The sequence below is a fragment of the Eupeodes corollae genome, chromosome 1 (genome assembly GCF_945859685.1).
Source record: "Eupeodes corollae chromosome 1, idEupCoro1.1, whole genome shotgun sequence".
Taxonomy (NCBI): Eukaryota; Metazoa; Arthropoda; class Insecta; order Diptera; family Syrphidae; genus Eupeodes; species Eupeodes corollae.
In genome coordinates this window covers 59,594,109-59,617,074 of record NC_079147.1, presented here as the reverse complement: position 1 = coordinate 59,617,074, position 22,966 = coordinate 59,594,109, and the positions used below count along the sequence as shown (strand labels likewise).

At 31.5% G+C, this 22,966-nt stretch overlaps 1 protein-coding gene across 17 annotated transcripts in view; it reads right to left on the bottom strand.

Moving 5' to 3' along the window:
* The window catches only part of LOC129940273 (polypyrimidine tract-binding protein 3), a 768,555-nt gene that overhangs the window by 19,480 nt on the left and 726,109 nt on the right, over positions 1-22,966 (bottom strand). For all 17 annotated transcript variants that reach the window (XM_056049404.1, XM_056049544.1, XM_056049470.1 and 14 more), the window contains 2 exons: positions 21,074-21,107; positions 7,629-7,721 (listed from right to left, as the gene is read on the bottom strand). In XM_056049404.1, the coding sequence (XP_055905379.1) occupies positions 7,629-7,721; positions 21,074-21,107 (127 nt within the window). The remainder of the gene's footprint in view (positions 1-7,628; positions 7,722-21,073; positions 21,108-22,966) is intronic.

Below are 22,966 nucleotides of genomic sequence, written 5' to 3'. Positions count from 1 at the left end.
GTGAGCCATTCAAAATAATAAATTTTATCCAGTTTTTTGAATGTGGTTCGTTAAGTTGATGTACATTTTTCGTAAATCTTACTTCTTAGAATTTCAAAAGTTTTATGAACAGTTGAAACAAAATTCACAGGTACATAAACTCAGAACCGAAGGTTGCAAAGACGAAAGTGCAAACATCATAGTGGAACCGCAGTCAAAGGCGACGACGAACCGAATTCCGCTGTCAGGCAGGATGATCCATTCAACATAGACGACGAAAGCCAACAATCCCGTCCTCTCAACTTAATTACAGTAAAGATTACCATATCTAAGCTGAAGTCTAATAAAGCCGCTGGAGCGGATGGTTTGAATGCCGAGCTCTTTAAAGCAGCTGGAGATAAGTTGGTTAGGAGCATGCACCAACTTATCTGTAAGAGATGGTCGGAAGAAAGCATGCTCGGTGAATGGAACCTCAGTATTGCTTGCCTGATCCTGAAAAAAGGAGACCCCTTAAGCTGCACCAACTATAGAGGAATCAGTCTACTTAACATCGCCTATAAAATTTTCTCTGCCGTAATATTTGAACGTCTAAAGCCCATCGTCAACAACCTGATAGGTCCTTATCAGTGTGGTTTTAGACCAGGAAACTCCACAGTCGATCAAATATTCACATTACGGCAGATCCTTGAAAAAACCCAACAACACCGAAATCGACACCCACCATCTTTTCATAGATTTCAAGGCCGTATACGACAGCATCTACAGCGACGAGCTGTATAGAGCCATGTCTAGTTTTTGCATCCAAATTTTTCAAAAAACGTTGACCAAAAACAAATAAACTAACCGCAAATGTGTCAGGAAAAGAATATTTAATTATACAGCTTTTCAAGTTACGTTCTGAAATATTTTAGTAAAATCTTAAAAAATAACATAGAGAACAATGCAGGACAAAAATAAGAAATTTCAAAAAAAGAAGTCTCCAAATGCTCTTTGTAAAAGCTTACTTTGTCAAAATATCAAAACGACCGATTAAAAGGAAAGGCTTGAAATGACCCTACTTTTTAATTTTTACGTTTTAATTTTTCCCTCGGACATTTTTAGATTCTCAAAAATTTGGAGAGAAGTAAATAATCGTTTCCTAAGTATTCATATCGAGAAGTAATTCTTATTTTGATGTGTTAAATTTTAATTTGCAAAGAAAATTCAAAACTTCACCCAATTTTATGTCAGATAACTCTTATTGTTTTAAGTAAATAAAACTTGGCAACCATATAACCATTCTAGATGCAGTACTACACCAATAATAAAGAAAATATGTACTAGAAAATAAATAAAAAATTGTTTTCTTTATAAATGAATGTTTGCTTAAGGTCATTATTCATTTGGTTGTTTTTATAACTACCATCTATTGTCTTTAATGTGTACAAGTAAACATGCATTCAATAAAACACAGAACAGTACTTTTATTCCACTCCTTTAACATTTCGAAACCAATACTGTCTTAATTTTGAACTGAATTTGTTTTTATGAATTACATTTTCATAACATCTTTTACTTTAAATCCATGAACGTCAATTTAGTTTAAAAAAACACTATTTTCAACTTCATCAAATAGAAGATATAAAAAGTAGAGGACCTATAACTCTCCCCATTGGCATTCCATTCATTAAGTTACTATTCAGATTTTCTTATCAGCAATGGCTAACTTTTTGCACTACATATGAAACACAAAAATATGGATTATTGAAAATATTGACTTTTGAATCTGAAGTTTAAAACACACAAAATAATGAAAAATTGTTTTAAACATCTCTCCCACTTCTTTATTGTCACACTCATTTCAACATTTCAAGTGTCAAGTTATTTTGTTTGCTTTTACTGAATTTAAATGAGAATAGGAATAAAAACATAAATCATACAAGGCAAAATTAAAAAATCAAAAATCTAGGAAAATAAAAGTGAAAATTGAAAAAAATAACAGTCAAACTTAATTTACCATCAAACTAACCTTCTAACTTCTATGTTACGAGTAAATGTTATGGCGCGGCTGTTGCAGCATTTGGTCAGAATTGAAATATTAGAAAGATTCGAATTTGCTACCACCAATACCTACCACATAATTTATGGCTTTCTCCATTTAGTGGGTGATTTTTTAAACATTTTTCCTCTTCTTACCTTCCTTTCAAATAGGTCCAAGCAACGAAGAAATAATAAAAGGACACAATGGCACTAAAAAGTTTATTCCTCGTACCTACTCTGTTGCTAATTGGATGATCGAATACGAGAGCAAAAAGAAAAAATAAGAAATTGCTTTCAAAGTTGCAAAAAAGTTGTACTAACACCGAATTTTATTTCGTCCTTATTTCCCTTACATTCTATTTAAGCTAGTTTATAGATCCTTTTCCTGCTGCTTTGATAAGTAGGTACCTACTTTTTTGTTTTAAATTTTTTTCTTTTTTGTTAATAAAAATACAATTTTGTAATAGGTAATGATTTCTTGTGAAGTCATTAAATAGTTTTCTTTTTTTATAGACTTGAAAGAAGGAGTTGGAAAATTAAATGGATAAGGATTTACAGACAGAATGTGAAATGCATGAAAGTATCCTTTTGGACAGATGTCTTATATAACGTTAGTAACAAGAGCTATAAAATGTTATGTAATTGTCATTCTCGCAGGTGAAACATGATCAGGGATATAAAAAAGAAGCAATTTAGAGGACTTTCATAGCTTTTATAATCTAACTTATCCTACAACTATAAAAAAAATTAAGGTGAATGATTTACAAATTTTAAGGGCAGTTTGGGATGGGATAAAGTGAATATTTCGGTTTGTATATAGAAAATGTAAAATTCAAGTAAGGAAAACAACATTTAGAGTTAACGTTAGTTTGTTGTGACAACTTTGAACTTATCATTCATTATGTTTTTCCTTAACGTTGATTTCCCACAAAAAATCAGCTTAAAAAAGCAGCCCCCAAGAAGATGGTTAACAAATCATAAATCAATTTAATGAAACTGTAAATATTTTCCAGCAATTAGATTTAAATTTCACATTTTATGGTTTTGAATTGCTTATTCATATTCATATTCATATTCATATTCATATTCATATTCATATTCATATTCATATTCATATTCATATTCATATTCATATTCATATTCATATTCATATTCATATTCATATTCATATTCATATTCATATTCATATTCATATTCATATTCATATTCATATTCATATTCATATTCATATTCATATTCATATTCATATTCATATTCATATTCATATTCATATTCATATTCATATTCATATTCATATTCATATTCATATTCATATTCATATTCATATTCATATTCATATTCATATTCATATTCATATTCATATTCATATTCATATTCATATTCATATTCATATTCATATTCATATTCATATTCATATTCATATTCATATTCATATTCATATTCATATTCATATTCATATTCATATTCATATTCATATTCATATTCATATTCATATTCATATTCATATTCATATTCATATTCATATTCATATTCATATTCATATTCATATTCATATTCATATTCATATTCATATTCATATTCATATTCATATTCATATTCATATTCATATTCATATTCATATTCATATTCATATTCATATTCATATTCATATTCATATTCATATTCATATTCATATTCATATTCATATTCATATTCATATTCATATTCATATTCATATTCATATTCATATTCATATTCATATTCATATTCATATTCATATTCATATTCATATTCATATTCATATTCATATTCATATTCATATTCATATTCATATTCATATTCATATTCATATTCATATTCATATTCATATTCATATTCATATTCATATTCATATTCATATTCATATTCATATTCATATTCATATTCATATTCATATTCATATTCATATTCATATTCATATTCATATTCATATTCATATTCATATTCATATTCATATTCATATTCATATTCATATTCATATTCATATTCATATTCATATTCATATTCATATTCATATTCATATTCATATTCATATTCATATTCATATTCATATTCATATTCATATTCATATTCATATTCATATTCATATTCATATTCATATTCATATTCATATTCATATTCATATTCATATTCATATTCATATTCATATTCATATTCATATTCATATTCATATTCATATTCATATTCATATTCATATTCATATTCATATTCATATTCATATTCATATTCATATTCATATTCATATTCATATTCATATTCATATTCATATTCATATTCATATTCATATTCAAAAATCAACTTAATAGATTTTAATTGGTGGATAATTCTTTGCTAATTTGACATTCATCAAAAAGCGAAAAAAAAGCTTGGTGGATGATTCTTTGCTTAATTGTTTTTTCGTACAAATTTTGTAACATTTTTTTTAGTAGATTCCAAAACATTGACTATAAAAATGTAAAACTTTCATTAAAATATAAAAATTTCAACAAATTAATTTATTATCAAACTTGATCCCATCACGCAATAATTAACAACAATGGAATTCATGACACGATTGTCAGTGATGGCGAATTTCAGTATTGAGTAATTTATTATTTTTCTATGCTACAACCAACAAAAATAAAATAATCTACTTTAAAATATTTTCGTAATTAAATAGATAAATTATTTTGAATATTTATCGTTTTGGTGTAATTTTTGTTTTTGTTGGTTTCATGAATCTTTTTTGATTTTCTATCTGATGCCGATGCAAACCACGCAAAGTGACATTCCATCATTACAGAAGGGGTTTGGGAGCTTACATCCGGGAATAAATATTTCATATATTTATGTATCTACTCTTCACTCATATCCTGCATCCTGATGGCTGTTTTACAATTTTTCATTTTAATTTTCAGTTTTATACTTATCAAAATTTACCAAATCTGCTTATTGTTTTCATTTATTTTATACCAATTTGGTGAAACGCAAGCAACTATATAGGTATAAAGTTTACAATGGCTTCAATAAAGCATTCCAATGATGGTTGTATGTTTTATGTACCTATAGACCGTGAATCCTTGTTGCTGTCACTGAATTTGTTCTCATTCGATATGATGACAAACAAAATTACCAAAAAAAATTAAATCTTTTATTATTAAAAATTCTTAACTCTTATTGTAAGCGACAATATTATAAACTCGTATAAATATAACCAAATATGCAATTTGCCACAGAGACAGATAGTGATAGCGGTTGAAACTCGTATGTATATGTATGTAAATAACTATGTGTAAAACTTACTGAGCTTGAGCTCCAATCCCTTTTGGGAGGTTTTTGGTAGGCGTCACTGTGTACGTGTTGGGTGTGGGAGGGGTTGGGCGGAAGGGTTGGGGGACGTTGTGCTTACAAAAATGTTAAACCATTGTTATAATAGCATACCCCCATTGCGCTTTATCGTAAACATATTATTAAATATGAATTCCTGCATTCGGCTGCGTCATTCACCGGCACCGGAATTAACTATAAGGTACATACCTAGCGAGACCTACCTATCTACCTTTACCTACAAGCCTACCAAAGGTACACGTTGATATAAAATTTTCACAACACACTGTTGTTGGTTTTGGTTATACTATATAAAGTAGAACACTGAATCCGTAATGGCAAACTATTGGTCGCGTACCACGTTCAGTTCACGTTCAGAAGTCATACAAAATAGGGGATTTTACGTCTCGAACTTTTTAGACCAGTTTCATACCAAATAATAATTCTTATGTTAAAATTTAAAAATATACCATTAGTTTTATCAATAATTTTTGTATGAATGGGAGCGACTGGAGTATGGGATGTAGTTAAACAATTATACCAGTCGGGAATAAATTAAGAATGAAACGATTTTCTTCTATGGTTTCAAAATGCTAACAAAAAAATACTTAAACAAACTCTAGAACTTGTCTGTATCATTTAGTTTCATGAGAATTTGTTGTTTTTATAGTTTAACCAGCTTTATACCATTTAACTTTAAATTGATGAATGTTCACAACCTTTATAACACTGGAGTTCATAACTACACACAGCTTATATATTTTCTAATGACTGAAATATGTGTCTTTTTTTTTAGACCATTGGGTTCGTAAAGAGTGATTTGGATTTTGTTAAGCATTTCTTTTGTTAAACTTTAATTAAAACATAAATCGAAGAGCATCGATAAGAAACATAATTAACTTTATACCAGTGAGAAACACAATAAGAATTAATAATATGTTTTTAAAGTTCCTTATTTTTCAGATTTGTATCATTAAGCGTGTTAACTGTTTAGTCATTTTAAATTTAAGAACTGTGCAAGGGTACTGAATTAGTTAAGCATAATTATACCAGTTGAATGAAACGTAGTAATCTTAGTTATAAAGGTTTCTTTATATGGGAATTTTTTTAAATTGAACATTTCTTTTTCTTTAATCATGCAATTTGCTTTTCTAACCATACAAACAAAATGTGTTTAAAATTAAAAAAAAAACTAGCTATAAACTATACCATTCAGAAGGTACAAAACACAATATACTATCTTCTTACGAAAATAGTGACAATTATATTGATCTTTGATAATATTTATACCATTTTCGACATGTGATATATTTTGAAAAATTAAGAAATGGTAATTTTACTTTTATGAATTTGTCAAGTTAACATTAAAAGTTTCAGTTGCTAGAAAATAATTTAAAAAAAGAGTTATTGGAGTTTATAATTCGTTCACCTAATTGGTATAAATTAAGTAAAACTTTAATGAACTTTAAAATGTTCTTTTCATACATTTGCTTTTTAAAGAATAGTTCAATGCTTAAAGTTTTCCTGTTTGGTGTTTTTTTTTCTCGACTGGTATAATTTTTTCGCAATGCATGTTCCCATTAAAAATTTTAAACTTTTGGCCCGCAATTTCTAGGATAGGTCTGCCACCACTTTATACTAGGTTGTATGTTGGCATGTGAAAGTTCGAGCACCGAGATTGAGGTAATTCCCTGCATAAAAGTCCTAAGGGTAAATTACTTCCATTCACAAGGGAACGAAGGCCAGCACGAGTACGGCTAACAGGGCTGGCACTGGCTTGGCTAGCGTAGCCGTGCAAGCAGCCTCGGAGGATAAGTGCCTTTCTTTTATTTCTTTTGTGAATATTATATGCGTGTTTTCTTTTTTTTGTGTTGTTTTTAGCTTTGTTTTCTGTCTTTACATATATTCTGATGTATTCGATATTTGCAGCAGGTAGTTTATACCTAGTGTTTAATTAATTTTTTCTCTGTTAAATAATATACTTTATTATTTTTGTTTTTGAATGGAACAGAAGAAAAATAAATATGAAGTCGCTCTATAATTTACAACAAATAGACTTGGACTTACAATAATTCCTGTTAATAATATGATTGATATTAAACAGAAATTTATTATTGCTCTGTTCGTGGAATATTATTTGCTTTTGATCTTTTTTTTTTAAATTTTATTTGCATGGATATTGTGAGGAAATTAATTTATTTTGTTAGGTAAAGAAGGAATTAATTTATAACAGCACGTGTTTATCAGTATGCATATAGATTTATGTTATTTTATCATATATTAAACAAATTAAAAAAAACACTTACCTAAGTATGCCTGTTGAGGTTCGGCCATTTGTATAAGAGCTGAATCTTTTTTGTTGTACAAAATTTTTACACGTTGCACATCACCATATACACCTGGTTAACAAAAACAGAAAATAAACAGAAAATATTAATATTGAATTTTAATCTTTTTTTCAAATAAAATAAAGGAAAAATAATATCTTTAAAAAAATACCGTGAAATTATAAAATACTTTCCTCTTAAGTTGTTATAAATATAAGTAATTCTTTGATGCATTCAAAATATCTTGTTTTCGTTTTAGGTTACCTTATTCTTAAAAATATGGTTCTTTTTATTTATCTAAAATAATTAAAAAAAAAAACCTTTAAATAACTTAAAAAAGCAATTTTTGTATTGTAACTTTCACGTTATAAATTTGTGCATATTTTTGGTAAATTTTAGAATTTCTTCTAGTTTCAGTTTCAAAATCTTCCACTTTTCAAAAACAATTTTAGAAATTTGTGATATTACTCACTTTCTGGAGGACATTTTTTTTTGAATTTATTACAAAAATTAAGTTTTTTTAACTTGAGGAACGTTTACCTTCAAAATTGATATTTAGTACACATTACTAACATTCATTTTTATTTATTTAGCATCGATGAACTCAAAAACTGCTGGACCGATTTTTATAAAAATTAGTATACATACTTTTTCGACGCCAATGATGATGTATTTTAAGCGAGAAAAATAAATATGATATTCGTATCAATTTAAGTATCCACCAGATGACTCTTCCATGTATCAAGTCCAATAAGTTCGACAAATCCTCGTGGTGCATTCATTCTATTTTCTGGTGATTTTAGACAAACGTTTTCCATTATACCACGTTTAGATCACAGAAAAACTACAAAAACCTTCAGTTTGGATCAAATTTGGAGAATCCATGCCACCTGGCGCAAACAAACGTCAAAGTATAAAAGTGATATCGATCAACACTACACCTGCTGTTCATCGACTTCGAGAAGGCCTTTGATAGCGTTAACAGGGAGTATATCTAGTTAGCTTCGCGGAGGAGAGTCATTCCAGAAAATACAATTGCTATTATTAAAGCAGCATATGATGGATCCAAGTGTCAAGTTCTGCACGATGGCAGGTTTTCAGATGATTTTGAAATCTGAAGCGGAGTCAGACAGGGCTGTATTCTGTGGCCAATATTATTTTTACTAGTGATGAGAGATTCGTGTACCCGTGGCATGATGGTTAGTGCGTTGGACTGTCATGCAAGAGGTCTTGGGTTCAATCCCTGCCTGTGCCACCTTAATTTAAAAAAATAATTTTTGCGGGTACAACCTCTTGCGAGGAATTGACAAATCCTTCAAGAGTAAATCTTGTCATGATTTCTCAAATTAGCCGTTCGGATTCGGCCTAAAATTGTAGGTCCTTTCCATTCCTGACAACAGTAATCACACACAGGAATGGTTGAGAGTTGTAAGTCACTATTTGATTTTTGATTTGAGTGATGAGAGATTTACGATTTACTGCGCGCAGCTTTTTCAGGTAGCGAAGGGATCCAATGGACTTTTCATCCTATGTTTGCGTAGGATCATAGATCTCCATCAAATGACAAAAAGTGCAGTAAGAGAAGCAGAAGTTGTGGTGCTGAAATTAATTCCGGCCATCCTCTCGAATAAGTATTTTCTCGCAACCAACCGGTGGAAAAAGTGGAGAGCTTTCAACACCTTGGTAGTATGGTTTCCATCGAAGGCGGAACCGAACAAGACGTCATCTGCCGCATCGACAAAGCAAAAGCGGCGTTCTATATGCTGTCAAAAATTTTGAGGAATAACTCTATCAGCTTAAGAACAAAGCTACGACTGTTTCGCACAAATGTCGACTCTATGGTTCTTTAAGGGTGCAGCACTTGGAATGTTACTTTGGCCATAACAAGCAAACCTTCGTGAATAGATGTCTTCGTAACATCCTACAGATTTTCTGGCCAAACCGTATATCAAATAAGATCCTTCATAGAAGGACATGTCAGGAACCTATAGAATCTATAATACGAAGACGTGCGTGGCAATGGATTGGACATACCCTTCGAAAAAGTAACGACTGCTTTGCAGGTCAAGCAATACAGTATAATCCGCTCACAGAAGAAGGAAAAAGAGCTGGACGACCTAGAAGTACATAGCGCAGGACAGTCGAGGCAGAATCAACGTCACTAGGCAAGAGTTAGAGGGACCTTAAATATATTTCCGGAGACCGTTCACGATGGCGCGTAGTGGTAATAGAGGCCCTATGCCCCTTAAGAGATTCCCAACGAACTTAATAACAGGTCTAAGGACATAAGTAAGTAAGTAAGTAGTAAATATGGTTCTTATATGGACGTGTCGAAAAACCTTCTAAATTAAACATCAACTCAAACTTTGTGTTGTCACAACTTTTCAAAATAAACAAAACAAATAAAATAAATTGTATTGAATTGATTTTTCTTTAAAATAATTTTTTAAAATTTATTTTAGTTGATTGCGCACTGGGTACAGCTAGTTTTTCAATATTTGAATGCCCGCAATGTTTTATTACTTTATACTTAAGATGTCACTTTAGCGTGGAGCATGCACTTCGAAAAAAATTTGTTGTCAAGTTCTTGAAATGATAATTTCTAAGCTTCACAATTTTTTTGTTTAAACCTCACTACGACTATTTTTAACTGAGATACAGCATTTTTTAAAATCACAGAATTATTCGCTGGTTGATCCCTTGTAAGGATAGCGCCACCTGTCGCAGCTTATCAGAATATATATAGTTTATATGATTAAAAAGCGAACGTCAAAGTAGTGTCTATTTACGACAATTGAGTAAAATTTGTTTCAAACAAAAAAAAGTTTCGTATACGCCCAAGTGCACGAGGTTTCATTTTGAATAGCCATCTATTGGTGCAATGTAACTCTAATAGTTTTTATATTTTGACATTTTATATATTAAAACTACTCTATCTTTAAAAATTCTACAATACTTGTTCCAAAAACGGTTTTATATTATAAAAATGAATTTCAAAATCGATGGCAAATTGTGCATTGATCAGCGTAGTTTTATGTTCTTAATGGATGGTATTCAAATCAAAAATATTATAAAAAATATCATACTGCAAACTCCAGTTCTTTCAAATTACAGCATTTAATCTTGATCTTTAGACATTTTTTAAGGACACTTCTATTAGCTAAAAAATCTATATATATATGGTTAATTAACTGCATTTTAATCTTCAAAAAATTGTGGTAGAGTTCAAATATTTTTTTTCAGTTAATTAAGTGCTACAAGTAAATTCAGTTAAATAACAGAAATGCAGTAAATTGCTTTCAGTGAATTATGCCATTCAATTGAAGAAGATTCTGCAAACCGTTCATATTAAAACTAGTTCCTGGAAATATTGTGCACTTAAAATTTATTACCTTTTCCAAGAAAACATACAATTTATGTATTAGAAGGCTGAGTTTTAATATTTTCTATGTACAACACTCCATATTCTGGTATTTTATACTTAAAAAGGTGGCAATTTGGCACCCCATCAATTTATCTCTACCTTGAGGTACTATAAACCATTGCTCTTGTTGGATTTTTGATTTTTTTTTTGGAATTTTTATAAAAAGGTTTCCATCTTCATTCAACTGCAGAATTCTGTTCTTATACAAGTGTATAGGTACATTTGTTGGATTACAACATCTATCTTCAAAAACTTCGGATAGAAAACGGAATTGCTTATTTTCTTTACTTCGGACTAACTTGGCTTCCATGCATACACCTTACCATAAAGTAGGTTCAATAAGGTAAAAATACTATACCCAGATCCAAGATATAAATGTATAGAAGAAGAAGTACCCAGAAAAATAGTGCAACCAACCATGCTTAAGCATCAAAAAGTGTATCTGACATTACTACCTCTTCTTCTCCTCCGCCTCCCATCATACACCACACCAAATTCTCACTTAGCTATTGAATTCACTTTTATGATCAATAATTCATTTTAACTTGAACTTACTTCCTATAATTCCTATCCTTGCTGAGTGTAGAATCGTCCTCGCAGCCCAAAAATGGTTCTAACTCTGTGATATTAAATTCTAAAGACGTCTCTGCACAAAATCGTCGTTGTCGTAGTTCGGTAGTCCGCATCCCTTTTCTACAACACGACCGACATACCAAGTTAAACTTTGACGTGTGAATACGGAAAAATGGACTTCCAAATGTGCTATGTATATAATGCTAATCTACTGGAACAAAATCCACTACGTACCTATAATAATAAGGCTTTTCCCAACATTATCAGGAACATCTTCTTCACTCGGGAAGAGCGCATCATAGAAAAGATGTCTAGGTCTACACAGAAAAATTTATACGAGGGTTAGGGATATGGGTGTTCTACAACATCCCAGACCAGCAAACAAAAAAAGTCGTGATTATTCACAGAAGAACAGATAGCATAAGGCAAAAAGGATAACGCTCCACCTTCAACACCGAGCCGCGCCACCACCATCCGTCGTCGTGGAGCAAACAAAACGAAAGTTACATATAACTCGAAAAAGTATCTCTCTTAGATAAATTTATTATATCGATTCAAAAGTACTCCATTGGGAACCATTATATTTCCGGCGGAGGAGCAACCACTGAAGTCGAAGAGTATGGTCTATGTGCTTTTCTTCACTTCCCGTATACCTTCTTCCTATATCATCCCACATACTCCACGACACTAAGTGGAAATAGCCGGCCTGCCGGTAGAGAACGCGGCACGGCCATGCAGATGATGATGGGATTGGATATGGAAAGGAACTTTGTGTGAAGTGAATCCTTAGCATGTCCTAACTATTTAAATAGCAAATTGACTACAAATATTCAAGGATGATGGTAGGTTGTTATATACACTTACATAAATTGAGATGATAATATGTACCTAACTCGTAAGTTTTGGTGTTGTTTGGATATGGTTATGGGTGGGTTTATTTTTACTTTCGTTTTTGGTTTGTTTTTTTTTTCTCTTATTTTCATTCACTTTCTTCTCCATTTAAGGATCCTTTATCGCCAAACTCTAATATGCATATGAATAAAATTCCCATTTATAGGGATATGTTGTGTATATACTCGTATGGGAGAAGGAAAAGCTTGGGAAGGTAACTGTTTGCCACACGTACCTGTATAAAGTGACGACAACACGTACTACTCGTACTCAAGTAAAAGGAAACTGGTGTTCCATGGAGTTTTGGGATTTTTGTGTGTGTTCTAAGAAAACTAGGTTAGGCTGAGATATTGGTTTGGAGGAAGATTGCTCTTTTTGTAAACGTGATTGATAAAGGGGATGATTTTTAATATCGGACTCATGATTACCAGTATTTGTATCAGCATCATTTTAAATTAAGTTTTATCATAATTTTAGACCTTAGAAATAAGTTTCACAAACCTGAACTTGTCTTCTTTAAGCCTTAATTGATGATTGATTATGTTGAGCTTTGCAATATAAAAAATTGCTTGAATTTCAGTTAACGAAGTGCTAACAATTCTGGAATCTTAAAATTTCGAAGATTAAATGCTTTAAATCAACTAAGAACCGTCCTCTAATCCAAGGTGTTACGTGAACCGTGCCCATTTCCGCCGTGAGCCAAGTGTATCCAACTAAATTCTACAGTGCTTCTTTAAAACTAAGTAAAGTCTAACTATTTATAAGACTTTGCTAAATTATGTGAAGCTTTAAAATTGTTGAATAACCTTTCTCCAGCTTCTCTTGTTGCCAAATAAGACGAAAAATATATGTTTATCCATTGCGAATTGCATAAAGCGAAACCTCCAAGCCTAGGGATCAGCTTCTACCTAAAGAGCAAACCTCTTAGTAGAGAGCAGAATCCAACAAACAAATTGAGGGCCAAGAGTTGCAGGTCAAGGCAGAATACCTCCGGGGTCAAAATTTAATGAAGACTTAACACAGAGTCGAAAAGAAATCAAACGTGGCAAGCGTGGTTAAAACAAGCTTTGGAAAAATCTAGAGATCTGAATCATCTTCTCATCAAAATCAAAGGCTTGAGTGGTACATCAACTAGATTGTACCTCCATTGCCTACAGTTGGGACTACACCCTACGGACCCAGAAAAGGTGGATAGAAGAAAGATTTTTTTCTTTAAAACAATGAAGTAGACATAAACTGGATATAGAGGGTATGTGGAAAACTAAAGGGAAGACGCTAGAAGTCAAAAAGCATGGAATGGTAACAACATTTTACGAGAGTCAAAACATTGTTAAATCCGGCATAGCTACACTCTTATGTGCAAAAGTGGCCTTAAGTGTTGGGATCGCACATCAAGGGGTGCCCTCAAATATGTCACTCTGTAAAATCACTCTGTAGGCTATTTTTCAGAACAGGCATGTTTCATTCCATTCTAAAGTTTTATAACTCTGAGAGAAACATTGTAAATAAAACCTAAGAGATGCCGATGTTTATTGGTTTTAAATGCCTGTAAATTTTAATAAGTGGCAAATATTGAGACAGATAAAGCGTTCACATTCGTGAAGTGCGGCTAAAGACATGATCTCTATACTTAACAGTTCGTCTGAAATTGGGTTCAAGGAAAAACTAATGAGCATTCCTAGACGGTTGAATTGTTTTAGGAAATGTATATAACTAGCTATTTCACTAGAGCATTGTTTGTGAAAATATCGATAAAACAATGATAGGCATGAAACCTTGCGGCACTGTTACAGAGTAGCAAATGTCTCATAGAATAGAACGAACGATTATTATTTTCATAGCTCTTTTTTCAAATCTTTCTAAAAGACTGAAGAACGTTATTGGAGTAACTGCAGAAATATGACAATCATACTCGAGATTTGGACGAATAAAAGATTTTTAAATTATGGCCATATCAGAAGCGGTAAAAAACTTCTTGCATCGTCGGAGAAAACCTAAAATCTAAGCAGCATTTTTGACAATTTCAAATATGTGATCAGTTCACAAGAAATGGTTGTTATTCACATACCTAGACGTGAAAGCTGTACATCTGTTCAGTCTCCTAGATGCAAATAGCACCCATGAATAGTGGCATTGAAAAAGGATTACTCTTTACGATGGTAGACAAAATTTCGATTTTCAAGCATTAAATACTACACGGTTTTTGATTCCCTATTAGACAATGGTGAAAAGATTCAAATTTCATGAGCTTATAAAACGCTGTCGTTGGAGGTCCACATCGATAGAGCAAGGATGAAAATCTAAAAACAGAAATGAAAAGCTGAGGGTACTGTCGTCAGAAAAACAAATGTTCTTCCAAGTGAATATCCTTTCGATAAACATATATTTAAAACGCTCCACTATTTCTCAGATCGGTAGGGGAGATAGACATTATTCCTTTGAGGATGTGTTAATTATTTAAAAATTAAAAACATTTAAAAAAAGGATTTTACTAAAAGAAATGATTTTATTGCGTTTTCAGCAAAAATTTACGACAAGTTCATGTGGTGTAATACAAAAATACTTATATTAATTTTTATATATTCATAGATCGTCGTACGTCTCCAAAATCTTATGCACCTTTCTTAAACAGATATTACTTTCATCGAAGACGAGTGACGTTCCCTTACTTCGTCCTTTTCTGTATTAGATTTCCTTATTTTTAAACGTACCTTCTATAAGTGGATGAATATAATTTTGTCTTTATTCTCACAGCATCAACCTTATATGTAAGTACGTATATAGATCCTGTTTTCGTCCTTCCTCATATATACACGACCCTCACTAACTACCATTATCAATGAAAATCATATGCGAAAATTGTTTTTTCTGTTTTTTTTTTGATTGGTGAAGTGAAGGGAGAGGGGGGTGCGGTATTGGTGTTTAAGGGAGACACTTTCGGATTTTCATCCGAGGAAATGTCGTGCCTGTCGTCCATACTCCAAACGACACCAACCCCAAGTCACATGCATACAACAGGAGTATGATGAACTTGTCTTACGATTAAGAATTTCGAAGGATATGAATTTTTCCATTTACGTCGTCTACCTTTTTATATCCTTGCGTTCGACCCTAAATGTGTCGACTTTTGTTTGTTTCGTTTAAGAAGAGATCTTATGTGAATTGTGTGTGTACGTTGAGATATCAGAAAAAAAAAGAAACTAACACGACACGTCCTCTTGATCCTGATGCTCCTTACCCCCTGCTGGGGGAGTGAAAATTGAAAACTCTTTCTTGATACTGATGATGGGAGGGAAACTCCCATTGTTGTTGTTGGTGTTATTGTTTTGTGTCAGGCTTTCTTTTTTCTATTCTTTCTTATGTGACGTGTGTATCGTTTTTCTTATTTTCCCTGTCGTTAACAATTTTCCAAACTTATAAATATTTATGAATATTTTAACAGGTGGTATGAGACGAAATAAGGACGAATATAATTTAATATTTTCAATAGGCTTTGACGATTTTTGCAAAATTGAATGTTTACCCCTGAAGAAGAACGTGGTAAGGGGATAAGGATCTTTGGTTTAAATGAGACTTGCTGTGGTAAGGTCATACCTATACCTACTTTTTTTTTTTAAACTCCGATACCGATGTGTGTACAATATTAGAGATGGGAATTTAAGTACTATTATTATTATAATAATAATAAAAAGCGGGCCTTTAAGGTATTACCCTGTTGAATTTAATAGAATCTTTGGCGTTTGCTGTTTTTCTTTTTCGTCTTGTCAAGGATTGTATAATAACCAAACAAGGCTCACATCATATCCACTTGATGGGTGCTATCTATAGATACGTTAGAAAAGCATGATTTGATTCTTGTTATTGTATTTGATACATCACGTTTCTATCGTTTGTCTTAAGGTATGAGGCGGCAAAGGAAACAGGTATCCTTGAGATGTTATTTTGCATACAGCTTCATACACCTATGAATATTTTTGTAATTCTTGGTTAAGGATGAGGGGATTCTTTTTCGTCGTCTTTTGTTGTGTATTAAGATGCGCGAAGGAGCTAGGTTTAACCCCCAAGCGATAAGGTTCCGTTTACCTTTTATTTTTCATCTTGTTTTACGATTGGGAAAAATTTTCACTCATTTAGGTAGACATATATGTATGTGTAACCTATATGGAATAAGGGTAGAAGAATATTGATACTATGTGTGTAAAGTCTTGCGTTTGTGAAATTGCAAGTTAATTTGATTTGATTTGGTGATTAAGGTGCGTTTTGAATTATAAATTTCATACTGATGCCGACGTAGCACGATAAGATTGTTGGTTGTTGTTGTTTTTGTTTATAAATGCAAAAGCAATATTAGAATTTTATAGCTCTTAAATGTTTTCACGTCATGTAGGCTGTGTTTTGTAAGAGGAAATTTCTAGTTATATTGAATGAATTGTTAAATTTTATAGGCAAAACAATTGTGCTCGAAAAAATTTGCAGATGGTGGTGTTTAATTTCGATATGAAGAAATTATATAAATGTTATAATATGCTGACTTCATCATAATATTGATATTTATAAATATAGAATTTTTGAAGTAGGTAAGAAGCTTAATGATTTCGAATTGGCTTAAGAATTATCAAATATGAAAAGGAAGTGTTTATAAGTGGAACGGTTAGAAGAATAGGTTTTTATAACTCGCTTATTCATTTGTATATTTAATGGGTTTTTTAACGTTAGACTTATGAAAATGGATATGTTTGAAAGAATAAAAAAAAACGTTAGGGAATTATGCAATGTAAAAGAAAAGATGCTGTTAAATATTATTTTATAACCTAGTGGCAAGGGGGGTATATTTCGCTTTAAGGATACAAAACAGCATTTCGAAGCAATAAATACCACGCGGATTTTTATTCCCCATTATATAATTCCGTTTAGGTCAGAATTTAATGAGCTAATCATATTTTGTCGTTGCAGTGCCACATCCGAAGGTGAGGGATGCGGTTCTGAAAACGAATATGAAAAGCTAAGAGTACTATCGTCAGCGAAACAATGTATTGAATGAGAGGTTGCAGAAAGAAGATCACTAATAAAAATGAAAAAGAGTATTGGAGATAAAACGGAGCCCTGCGGAACACCAACATTTATTTTGTGGTTTTATACTTGAACCTATCCAAAACTACTTGTATTGAACGATCCGAAAGGTAATTACTAATCCAATGTTTGAATGAATTCAAACCGAAAGCACGCCTTTTCGATAAGAGGGCCTGATGCCAAACCCTATCAAATGCTTTTGAAATATCAAGTGCAATAATCTTACTTTCTCCAAAGCGATGTAAGAAGAATTTGCTCCACTATTCGGTGAGATTAACTATGAGATCACCAGTTGACCTATTGATGCGGGCATTAAGAAGCTTTTGACCTTTAAGATATTTCTTGAGCTAATATTTAACTAGCGTTTGCATGACCTTGGAAAGACGGAACGTAAGTGCAATCGGTCGGTAAGTAGAGGGTGAAGAAGATTCGCCTTTTTTGAGGGATAGGCTGGTTAAATGCGGATTTCCATCCGCTCAGAACGAGACCTGAGGAGTAGGACAGATGAAAAAGTTTAGGCAGTGGTTTTGCCAGCGTTGAAGTACACCTCTTCAGAACAATAGCGGGGATATCATCCGATCGAGCGGATTTATGAATGTTGAGATCCTTAAGAACTCTTGCCACAGTACGAGTGCGAAAAAAGATTGGTCTCAAAGAATCACTTAATCGCTCAAGTACAGGCGAATCATAACACTCACTGGCAGAGTTGAATAGGCGGCGAACTGCCTAGCAAAGAGATTAGCTTTCTCTAAAGCGCCAACAAATGAAGTGTAACTTTGAGATAATTCAGGGCTTCGTCTATCTGGGCTCCACTATGGCCGCAGAAATCAACACCAGTGCTGAGATCAAACTAAGAATTACTCTTTTTATAAGAAAATAACTGAGGAGTAAAGCCCTCTTTTGGACCACCAAAGTGTCGCTATAAAGGACCTTCATCATTTCCGTCTTGCTAAACGGTGCAAAAGCATAAACTATGACAAAAGCGAATGAAAGTACCTTGGGTCGTGGCGAGAGAATAGATCTTTTCGTTATCTACTGTTCTGAATGCATAGAAGATTAGTATGGAGGAGAAGATGGAACGACGAGTTTAACGGGCTATACAGCGAAGTAGGCTTAGCATGGAAATAAATACTCCGGCTCAGAAAGCCTTCAAATCCGGATGAGGTTCCACACACAAGTGGAAAGTGACCTTACCCAACTTGGAGTGTGAAACTGGAGACGTCTAGCTAGGGACCGGGCTAGATGAAGAAGTTTATTTGGTGAGGCCCTTATTCACGCAATTCTTCAGCGCCGTCTTAAGTAAGAAAATTGTTTAAATTCAATTGCATATAATTTTATTTTATGTATTTTAATAATGTTTCTATTTTGTATTTTAAATGGTCCGATTTTTAAATTGTAAAGTTCTCTGAAATATAAATCAAAGTATTTAAGAGATATGTGCCTTTATGCGGGTAGGTGCATTCGGCATTAATTTTTCTTCAGTCATAACTCAAGAACCGGTGGAGATATTGAGTTGAAATATTCAATTATTTTATTTCTTATATTTTATATGATGTTGTATTATTTTTTCCTTATTGTGTTTTACCCTCTTTAAGTTCGCTATATTTTATGAGTCAGTATTTTTGTAATTTATTTTTTAAATTTGATAATGAAAGTTTTTAGCGTATTTTGGAATTTTCAAATTAAAGAAGGTAACATAGAAGTGTTGTTATTATTTTTCAAGCTTATGCTCCGAATTAAGCAAGATGTATTTTTTCAAAATAAGAAGGGTTTAATTTCGTAACGGAAAGTAAATTTAACTCTCATATTTTGGAGATAAACACGTATAATGCAAATTAACAACACTGTATTCATCTCTTAATCAATTTTATTTGAACTTCTTACCGTCGAAAAAAAAACATCGAATTTACATTTCAAATTATTTTATGAAGATGATAACTTCAGTGGAAAATCCACAAATTTCATCAAAAATAGTTTAAAATTTACAACATAAGCAAATAAATTTAGTTTAAATTTACTTTTATCTTCAAACATCACTTTTATACGATTAATTCTTCTATAATTTTCTTTACAAAAAAAGAAGAAAACTAAATAAATAAATACTAAATAAAAATCAAATCATCTTTATCAATTTCAATAAAATAATTTCAAAACGAATATCGAAATTAAAATACCATTAAATGAATATCTCCCTTTTACCTACCTACTCATAGGTTAGAGAAGGTGGTTTCTCTATCTTTGTATAACTTACGGGAAAACTTTCATCAAACTTCTTCTTTCTATTTTACCTTTACTGCTATTTGTGTTTTATATAAGTGAATTCGCATATAACATATAATTTATATGATAGTTGAATAAATTTTCTCCATCATCATCATCATATGGAAGCTATCTCAATTTGATTACAGTTTCAGGACGAATCTGAGTATGTTTTAAGGATATAGAGAGATGGAAAACGATTCAATATTAATTGGGAGAACATTTTTGTTTACCCAAATTCTCTTGCATTTACTATAATTATTGTACCATCAGTAACCCCATCGGTACTCGTATCTAAGTATAATTATATCTATTCCGATGAAAGTTACTTGATTTGATTTCGATTGCATATACGAGTTAGTATTTATTTATGGCATATGGAATGTTTTATACAATCAAGGATATAAATTCAAATGCGCTTGTGTCAAATTAATGAGAATTAAAAAGAGAAAAATATGTAAAAAAAAAAACAGTTTTTTAGAAGTTTAAAAAAATTAAAGTCCTTCTTCCTTTGTTTGAAGTTATGTTTTGTAAAATTTAAAAAGTTGAACTAATATTTTTATTTTCTCTGAATTTCGTCAGGAATATATTGATTTCGATCTTAAGTTGCAGACCAACTGGACTGAAATCTTAATTGTGACATCAAAATAACAATTTTCAACTGTCTTAAAATAAACAATTAAAATGTTCATTGATGATAAGAGTATCGATAACTGCACCCCAACAATATAATTGTTTATGTTTACCCTCATTCCGATCCAAATGACATCGTGATAATACGGTTTCAAAGATATTGAGATTTAATGAATAATAATATATCCTGCCTTTGAGGACTTAATGTGTTTATAATTCTACTTGTCCTTCCTACGATTATTCCATTTAATTACCAACACAGTGCTATTTCTAATTCAATTAAATTTTGCAGTAAAATAAGACTCCTTAATAACTTTTTTCTCATTTCGACATTTTGAATGCATATCAAAGAGTTTTAAGTGCTTAAACTTAAAAAATTAAATTTTATAAAATATTTAAAATGATAAAAATGTTAAATTTTAAAAATGCTTATTAATAGATATTAATATACATAATATAGTTATGTAAATGTAAATAAATAAAATAAAACGAAAAACATAAAACAAAAATTAAAATTAAAAAAAAAGTAAAAAACAAACAAACGAAACAGATTTTTAAAAATGTGCAGACGTACCAAAGAGGGTAAATAGAGCATCAGGCGTGACCATCTACAGAAAAAAAGAGAAAATAGAGATTCAAGTTAGCAAGAGTATTGTTTTGACGGATGGATGAGTTTTGGTTCTAAAACAAAACAAAAACTTTAAGAAAAAGGATTTCGTAGTTTTAATAAAATACTAAATTAAACTTAAACCATAGTTTTTATTTGTCTTCCTCAAAATTCAAAGAAAGTATTAAAAATAAATTTTACCAAAAAATACTTTTAAAAAACTAAATTCAGGGTTTAATTAAATAAATTCTAATAATAGAAATTATGTTTAAACAAAAATTTAAATGTGTTTTTGTACTGAAATCAAATTTATTAACTATTGAGTAAATTTTTTTCTTGTTGCAGCGGAACCTCCATTTGCTTTAAAATTTGTTCTAAGCATTTTTTGAATTTTTGATTTCTTTCAATTTTAGGTTTGAAACACAACATTTTTTGTTATTGTAAATTTGTTAAACGCTAACATGTAGAAATAAAAACATAACTACTTTTTTTAAGCTTTTCTTAACATTAAAGAAATTGTACTTTCAATAAATTTTGTTTGCTGTTTTTTTTAATATTTCGATGACTTGTTAAACACATATTTAGTGCTTTCAGTTTAAAATTTTGTTTAGTCTGACTTATTTTCGAAATTTATGCTTTCCTTGTAATTTACAAAAATAAAAATTAAAAAAAATGGTTTTTAATACTTGGTTGGGAGCTTTAATATTCGATTGTAAATTTTGGAAAACTTTATCCTAATTATCATCCTAGTTTAACCAAGTTTAAAAACAAGGCTGGAATACTGAGCAAAAATTTGTTTTCTTATTTTGGAAAATATACCTACAAGATTTTTGTACTAATTTCTAACTGTTGTCAAAGTTTCAACATTTTAATTGCTCGAGTTGGAAAATTTAAGCTATTTGCAGAGCACGTTTATTGAAGTAACGTGTTATCCATTTTGCGGTTTCAAGAGTTTGGGGCTGAAAATTGACATCTGTCCAATCTAGTTGTTAAATCAATATTTTTTTTTCAGTTAAAAGCCTGATATTTACAAACTGTTAAAACCTAATACAAGTGTAGCATCAGGCCTGGAAAATCTACCATCGGCCAAATTTTCACTCTACGCCAAAGCCTGGAAAAGACCCAAGAACATAACATCGAAACACACCATTTTTTCATTGATTTTAAAGCAGCTTATGACAGTGTAGACAGGAAAGAACTAATCCGTTCCATGTTTTGGTATCCCTACCAAACTGATACGACTTATCAGGATGACGCTGGAAAACTCGTTGCAGTCTTAAAACTGGAAGAGACTCGACCGAAACCTTCGAAACCACCAGATGACTTCGACAAGGTGCTGCACTGTCATGTAGCTGCTTCAATATTGTTCTTGAAAGAGTGGTGCGCAACATCAATGCCATTACAAGTACAAGTCATCTTCATTTTTCCACGCAATATCTTGGATATGCAGATGACATCGACATTATTGGAAGAACCAAACGAATCTAAGGCGAAGAAAATGGGTCTTCATCTCCGGTAGAGTGATCAAGTTGAGGCCGACGCACGTCAAATTGTTATTCAAAACTGGAAGCAGCCAGCTTGAGATCGAGTAAGCTGGCTAAAGTTATTGCTTGAGGCCCAGGAGCACAATGCGCTGCAGCGCCAACTAAAGTTAGCAAGTCATTTGCAAAAAGTCACTGTTTTGTGTGCTTTTTGGTCCGGAGGTGTGATCGGACCTAACTTTAACTTTTGAGCATTTAAGGTACCGGCCAATATGTGTTAAAAATTGGTCGAAAACTCCCTCAAAAGAATAAATAGGTTAAGTTAGGTTGAGGGGCTGACAGTTGATGTCTTTTCCTTCACACTTAGATCAATACAGAT